We start from the raw sequence: 8128 nt of genomic DNA, 5'->3' as shown, positions 1-8128 counted from the left end.
ACAGCCAGTGGATGTGGAAGATGCACTGCTGTTGAAAGACGTATCTTCGCGTACTGTAGAACTTTCGTCTGAGTTAGAGGCAGGAATCGACGGTGAGGCAAGCGTCCCATCACCTGGCCTATGTGCAAATGACACCCCTGTATCGCCACTAGCTGTTCTAGTTGTGTTAGCTGCAGGACCTGGGCTCCTCTCCTCAGACTCCTCTTCGGCAAAGCAGCTATCCAGCAGTTCCAATGGTTGAATGCTGGGCTTGTCTCCTAAAATGCGGTCCAGCTCTTCGTAAAATGGACAGGTGACACGTCCACGGCCGCTTCATTTGTTTGAGTCTTTAGCCTCCTTATATTTGGCCCAGAGGCTCTTTATTTTTCTTTGGCATTGGAACCAGGAACGTCTATACCCACGCTCGGCCATTTCTTGGGAAATGCCAACAAAAATCGCCCGGTTCCGATAAGACCCATCAAGTTTGGCCTGAATAGAGCTATTCCCCAAATACTAATTAAGTCAGAAACCTCGCTTTCGCTCCACTGACTGTTCTCCACATTGTCGTCCGCCATGGTTGTCTGTTTTTCTGACGTAGGTCGAGTTTCACTGACGTGCAGGTCGGATAAATGCGACCTAGCCGTACACACTCAGGTCGCATTTGAAAAGATCGGATACGTATCGGATTTAAGACCACATACCCAAGTGGCCTGGGTCGCATTTGAAAAATCCGATCTGTGTTGTTCAGACTGGCATAAAAGATCCGATACAGGTCGCATGAGGGCGAAAAAAATCGGATTTGGGTCACTTCAGGCTGCAGTGTGAACGTAGCCATAGAGAGAGAGAGAGAGAGAGAGAGGGGCCATGAAAGTCATCTTCTGAATGCTTAAGCATTCAGAAGATGACTGGTCTGCAGACCAGAGGTAAGAATGGTAAACACACACACACACACACACACACACACACACACATATTTTAACAAAATGGCTGCTATGAGTCATATTAAAATAACTAACTTAAATAATTACCTAAGTTAATTTAATGACTCAGGCTCTCATTTCTTTCAGCATTTGCCGCGCGATCTTGTAGTATAGAAATCGTCAATAGATGGCGCACTCGTGCTTATGGTTCTATGTCTTGGTGTCTGGTTTAGTGTCTAGAAAGCACGGTCCAGTAGCCACTGTATATGTATATCTAGACATATTCCTCTCAGTACTTCTATGTGAGTGAGATGAGAAAACAAAACACAGCAGAAACAGAGTAATGCCACAAACTACACCCATATCAGAGCTGAATAACACCTTCTCACACAAACTCAAAGCATATGTTTCATATTGGCAGTTCTTTATTGCAGGGGCTATGTAATAGATTTCATTACACTGTCAGGTGTTAGTGACATTTTCCAGGCCTTGAAGGTTTACTGAATAGGAAAACATAGGTTAGGTCAGGCAAACCTGAGCCGAAGACAAACGGAGTAAGAGAATCTCGCCCCTCCCAGCAGGTGTCCTCCTTTGAGTGATGTGCACCAGTGTTAATTAGGCCAGTGACTACCTCAGCCACTGAGGAGAAAGATTGCTCTTTGTCTGCCTCTGGTTTACTGGAGTACAACTTTCTATTGTTAGCAAAATTAAACGACAAAAGAAAAAAAAAAACTCAAATATATGGTAGTTGTCCTTAAAGGAAATATGTCAGTGGCATTGTTTAAACTGGATGATTTATTGCTAGTAGTATGTGCCACAGTATATGTGCCAGCGCAGCTAATTAAGGAGAATCTCCTTGGCGCACAGGCATGGGTGTGAATTTGGAAGCATACTTTACGTACTATATATATATATATATATATATATATATATATATATATATATACACACACACACACACACACACACACACACACACACACACACACACACACAGTTGTGCTGTTTGCACCCTTTTGCAAATTGTGTTTCATTACACTGTCGGTTATGCTGTTGCCGTCTCTTTTTCCCGACTACACGTGTATTCTTGTTCATACCCATATACAACCAGAACGTACACCAAACGCATGCAGCAGAACGGGAAGGTGGTGGTACCGGGTGGAGCTGTACCCCTTGTTCTCACGCGCTCCGCCCGCCTTCGCTGATTGGGTTGAAATTTTTCTCGACTACCAACACCGTGTGTATTTTTTTCTCAGCCACACACACTAAGCACCGCCCACACGGAGGACCGGGAAAGTCGCTTCAAACTAAAAAAAAACACACACACACGCTGCTTGCGCACATTCAGGAGAGGAGAGTGTTTGGAGAAGAGAGGCAGAATCCACCTTCAGTAGAGCCACGGGTTTTGTTCTTTTAAATAAAAAAAAACCCTCCCAAGTGTTTAGGTAGCAGTCAGGGTACTAACTTTTTGAGCCTGGGCTTTTTTTTTCTATTTTCTGCCATTTTCATCTAAACTTATTCAGTAATTAAGACTCGTCTCGGAAACTGCTGAGTGCGCTCACTTGGTGCTTTGGGTGAACAGGTGGCGCAAGCTCCGGTTCCCTTAATTTGTTATTACGCAGACAACGGAGTTAAGATACTTTACCGGACGTTAAGCATTTAATACCTGCATTAAACGTGGGGGAGATTCAGATCGCGTATTGTCCTCCCTTGTTAAAAGGAGACACTTGACAAGGGAGCTGCGATGCCCGTTGCAGCCACCGACATGGCAGTAGACAACAGCCACGGGTTAAATGAGGGTAAAACCCCAGATGGTGCCGGGAATGAGAGTATCCTTCCAGTCTCCCTAAACAGTAATTTAGCGGAGATCCTCAAGAAATTCTACCACACCAAACGGGTCGGACACTATCTGATCGGGAGGAAGCTGGGAGAAGGCTCGTTCGCCAAAGTTAGAGAAGGTCTCCATGCGCCAACAGGAGAAAAGGTAAGCAGACCACAACAGATATTATTAATGTCACATTTTTTTTTAATATATTTGCGCTTTTAAAAAAAATCTATTTTGTGATCTGTGACACGTCATCTAAATTAATGGCTAATTTGACTCTTGTAACTTATTGCTTTGCTATTGAGTTTTAATTGACTGTGCTTCACCGTTTGAAAATGTGCAGCATGTGTCTTAAGTGGTTTTAAATTTAATTCCAGTGGAGTTATGTGCGCTGCCGTGCATGCCTGATAACGCATTTTTTTTCAGCTGCATGTTAACCAAGAAAAAGCTGTTTATATCGCGAATTAACCGCAGTTACAATGCAATGCGCTAATCCAGGACCACCTAATTAGTGGTTCTTTCCTCAGAGAAAGTGATCAGCTCTGATTGCAATGAGCCTTTGTTAATTAATTAGCTCATGCGGCACCAGGAGCTGTTGAGCACTGAGGATAAGTTGTGCACAGCAGGGCTACTCTAGTGACATATTTACTAATCGTGCGTAAGAGAAGACAGAAGGATCTGGCTGTCTTTGTCCATCCTCCAACCCCTTGGATAACACGCTGAGCGCATTTTTGAACCTATGCTTTGTTTGCTGCTGGTGGTGAGCTCACCGTATCGCCGTGGTGGGCGCGCTAGACTGTGACAGGACCAGAGAGGAAGATTGTCCGGCCTATGAAAGCGCAGAGCTGCTACTTGAATATGAAATCATGTCGTTGATAAATGGGCTCCAGCCTCATTATGATTCCGCCAGCGCAAGAGGGATTTGATATGGGCTACCATTGGCCACTGGTTGCCTTTGTCTCTTCGGGCTTTTTTTGAGAAGGAGCCAAGAAATTTGCATATTGGAAAAACAAGTACACATCATTTTTTTTTTTCTGTTCGTTCCTGGAGAGTAAAGGCATACCTTTCTGTATAGGTATACGCAGGCTATATGCGCACGTGTGTCACTGAAAATTCCAATATTTGCATATTAAAAAATAACTCGGATCACACCCCTCTCCTCCCTTGCTGTAAAGAAAACGCTCCTCTCAGCCCCCACCTCACTGTCCTTTGTTGAGGATGATGCAAACACTGGCAATCGCACATCCACTCTCCCTCACTCAAGTGAATACAGGCGTCCAACAGGCACTTGGAGGGAAACAGGAGGGCAGTGAGTTTATTCAGGCACATGGAGGTGAAAAGGAAATACAGGAGGATTCCCAGATCCCTCTTTGTTAGCGTCACTAGAAAGTCTGTGTGAATGCAGGAATGAGAGATTGGATTGTGTGTTTAAAAGCAACAGGGCTATGGGGCTGAGTAGAGGTGAGAGATGGGGCTGTCATGGACAGGCGGCTGAGGAGGTCATGTGTGTGTTGTTTTTTATGTCTGCAACCCACTTTCCCCCTCCATACCCCCCCCCCCCCATTTTTCCTGTCTGAGGGTGCCTGATGATAAACAACTGAATCCCTCAAAAGCCCCCAGGCAGGGCACACCCCTCCCCCTCTATATCCCACCCCTCCTCATATAGCGTAACCCACTGTAAATACAGTGCCCCACCCCACCCACCCCCCATACATACCCCACACCCCTTATCCATGCTACATTGTGCAAACATAGGCCATCTATTATCGTGATGGCACACTGCACTGTACGCACACATATGCATGCACATACAGCCAGGTTTAATTAGCAGTTGTAAAAGGTTTTCAGAGGTGAATCAATTACCAGCCCTGAAAGGATGAAAGTAAAAATGAAAGACAGCTGAAAGGGCAAAGAAAGAGAAGGCACACACACCACCACTTTGGCCCTCACCATTTCATTAATGGATATGGTGATTAGGTTCACTTGTCATGCCTTTCCATGTCTGTGGGCTCTCCTTGAGATGATTTGTTGTGCATGTAGCCATGCCCTTGAACTCAGTCTAGACGGGATACAAGGAGACATGGATGAAATGGAGTAGATGGGTATGTTATTGAATGTAATTATCAATAAACTGGAGGAAAGTCATTGAATAAAAGGGCATGTTCTGGGGCTTTCTGCAGGTTTCCCATTTGCATTCGTCACAGCTTCTCATGCACTTCTCATGGCTGCAGCTAAACTCAGACAAATGGGGTAATTTTAACTGTCCATTTGGCTTTGGTGCCTTCTCAGCATATAGGGTAACATTTGCCCCCCCCACCCCCAGTTTATGATGGTTCATTAACCCCTCCAGCTCTTTCTGTCTCTCTCTCTCACACTCACACACACACACACACACACACACACACACACACACACACACACACACACACACACACACACACACACACACTTCCCCTCCTGCCCTGTGACGCCTGGGTTAAACCACACTGGGAACAGCTGTGAGGGAGAGGTCAGTGTTGAGTTATATACTCCCAGTAGCTCATCACCTGTTATGCTAAAACTCTCTGAAATCCTTCCTTGGAGATATAGCACTGTGCTCCCTTCGCCATGGGTATTATTCACAGCTGCACGGTTTATGGGGACAACTGTAGCTGTTAACTCAGTGCTTTGTCAAAAAAGTAACAACACCTCACCCTCCTCCTCTCTCCTCGTGCATTTTCTCAGGTGGCAGTGAAGGTGATAGACAAGCGGAAGGCCAAGAAGGACTCGTATGTTACCAAGAACCTGCGGAGAGAGGGTGACATCCAACAGATGATCCGGCACCCCAACATCACTCAGCTGCTGGACATCTTGGAGACAGAGAACAGCTACTACCTGGTGATGGAGCTGTGTCCCGGTGGGAACCTCATGAACCGCATCTACGACAAGAAACACATGGATGAGCGGGAGACACAGAAATACATCCGGCAGCTGGTGCTGGCTGTGGAGCACCTGCACAGGGCTGGCGTGGTGCACAGGTAAAAGAAATTCTGTATAAGTAACTCAGTATATTTGTGCAGTATAGTATAGTATAGTTTGCATTTGCATGTGGGTCAAAGGTAACTTAAAGACTTCTGGGTCAGACATGATCCTCTTTCTCAAAGTGTAGGTTAAGTCTTTCTTGTGCACATTTACTATTAATCCATGAAAACGGATCTGTCTGAACAATAACTGCAGTGTGATAATTTAATGTTTTCCATTTAGTTGCAAAGATCAAATATTTACTGTAATTTAATGGCAATATTGTTAATTCTAGGGTTTTCTTGCATATTTTGATCAAATGTTTGAGATTTAGGGAAAAACATGCACTCTGTTTTTAAAAAAAAAAAAAAAAAAAAAATCATATATTTTCCCAGACTTTTGTGAGGAATAATCTTTACTTAGAGCCTGGGAACTGAATTTCTTATCATGGTGAGATGGCCTCTGTAGATAACAGGATTTCTGCTACTGTGGAGGGATCTGGAGATACACAATAGACTATGAAAATCAAGCAGCATGACCCACATTAGGAGGGGTTATGTCACAGTTCATGAGGTGGGGGGCGTATTGTAGAATGGTGAAGGCTTTAAATAATCTGGACTATGAAGGCGCTGATGGCATCTTTTGTCTCACAGGGACCTGAAGATAGAAAACCTCCTACTGGATGAGCAAGACAACATAAAACTCATAGGTAAGCCAAGAGGCTCTGAAATGTATGATTTTTTTTTCTTTTTTCACATGGAAATCCTATATGTTGATTCAGAAATAAAAGGATCCACACAGCAAAGTATAACACTCCTAATGAAATAATAAACCTGCTCACTCCACCACTGCTGTCCCTCAGATTTTGGCCTTAGTAACTGCGCTGGCATCTTGGGATACTCCGACCCCTTCAGCACCCAGTGTGGAAGTCCAGCTTATGCCGCCCCAGAGCTCCTTTCTAGGAAGAAGTATGGACCAAAAGTGGATGTCTGGTCCATGTGAGTCTAATTTCCTTTTCAGACATTTAAAAAAAAAATTTAACATCAATAAAAATAGACATATTAGGCTTTTTCATGAGTGCACCCAGAGCTGAGGTGTGTTTTGATCTTCCAGTGGTGTTAACATGTACGCGATGCTAACGGGGACGCTCCCCTTCACCGTGGAGCCCTTCAGCCTTCGAGCCCTGCACCAGAAGATGGTGGACAAGGAGATGAATCCTCTACCTCCCTCACTATCTACTGGTAAGTAATGAAAAGGCAAAGGCACAAACCTGCTGGTGTTTTTCTGTTGTGAATGTAATCTGATTAACTGGCTTCAGAGTTGTGAAAATTATTTTCAAAGCTACTTACTTAAAACTCAAATGAGAAGCAAAGTGGTTTAGAATTAATTAAGATTATTGATTGCTTCTCATTTTAAACCCTTAAAAAATAAATTCTGCTTTCATATAAGATAAGATAAAACTTTAATGATCCCACGACGGGGAAATTTGCGCATTACAGCAGCTCAGTACAGAAAATAAAAGGATGAATAAAACAAATGAAATAAAATAGAATAGAATTATATACATAAAATATATCCTGTTTAAATACAATAAAAAAAACAAAGACTAATAGTTGATGAGCGCAATCATGCAGACTCACACATGCATACAAAGCCCAGAAATTCTTGGTGATTTGACTGGTAAGCGTTTAACAAGATGGGAAAAAATTTGAAGGCACACAACAAAAGGTTGCAGTAACTTCACCGCCTCTTCATCAGCAGCGATTAGGTGGCTCTTCCAGAAAAGTCATATATTTAATGCTACATTCAAAGGTAGTTTCTCAGAAGCATGTGTGTGTGCATGCTGGAAGAAGGCTTTGAATAGGTAAGACGAGAATAGCAGGTGTCAGATTCACTTCACAGGTATCTGTACTCATACTATAAACATTCCTCCTTGGCATGTCATAGTGTCACTCACTAATTTGCAAACTAAGAGGAGATGGCTTAACCCACTTTTCTAAGTACCTATTAATCAAGCTAAGAACCTACATCTGACTTTCAACTGATTTAGTATACCGGAATGAAGGTTGAAGGTGTTTAATAAAATAGTTTTATCTTTTTTTTTTTTCCTTCTTAATAGAAATTGCTTATGTAACAAGGTTACATGAGCAATTTTGTTTTACAGCACTGGTGATAAATCAAATGAATCTTTAAGATGTTGAGGAAGAGAGCCGGCCGACGATGACGGCACAAAGGGATAATGAAACTTGCCGTAACATGTTTCAGCACTGAGAGAGCTGTTCCAGCTTAATGCCGTGATGGGTGTGTAGATGAAAGAATAACAATACATATATTGATTTTTCTTGTTTCTCAGCCGCCACCTGTCTTCTGAAGAAGCTTATATGAGCCAGACCCCAGCAAGCGT

The 8128-nt window shown here is 43.3% G+C and overlaps 1 protein-coding gene across 1 annotated transcript; it reads left to right on the top strand.

The window, feature by feature from the left end:
• Positions 1 to 2567: 2567 nt before the first annotated feature.
• On the top strand, positions 2568 to 8125 carry LOC115775398 (hormonally up-regulated neu tumor-associated kinase homolog A-like; the record flags this gene model as incomplete). The annotated part of the gene is given in 7 exon segments (XM_030722930.1): positions 2568 to 2883; positions 5449 to 5741; positions 6378 to 6433; positions 6587 to 6722; positions 6838 to 6965; positions 8078 to 8106; positions 8108 to 8125. Coding segments are annotated over 7 exon segments (900 nt in total), but the record flags the coding sequence as incomplete, so codon positions are not given.
• Between the last annotated feature and the right edge of the window lie 3 nt (positions 8126 to 8128).

Source organism: Archocentrus centrarchus, unplaced genomic scaffold (assembly GCF_007364275.1).
Source record: "Archocentrus centrarchus isolate MPI-CPG fArcCen1 unplaced genomic scaffold, fArcCen1 scaffold_118_ctg1, whole genome shotgun sequence".
Lineage (NCBI taxonomy): Eukaryota > Metazoa > Chordata > Actinopteri > Cichliformes > Cichlidae > Archocentrus > Archocentrus centrarchus.
The sequence above is the reverse complement of the archived record's forward strand: the minus strand, read 5'-3'. Positions and strand labels throughout refer to the sequence as shown.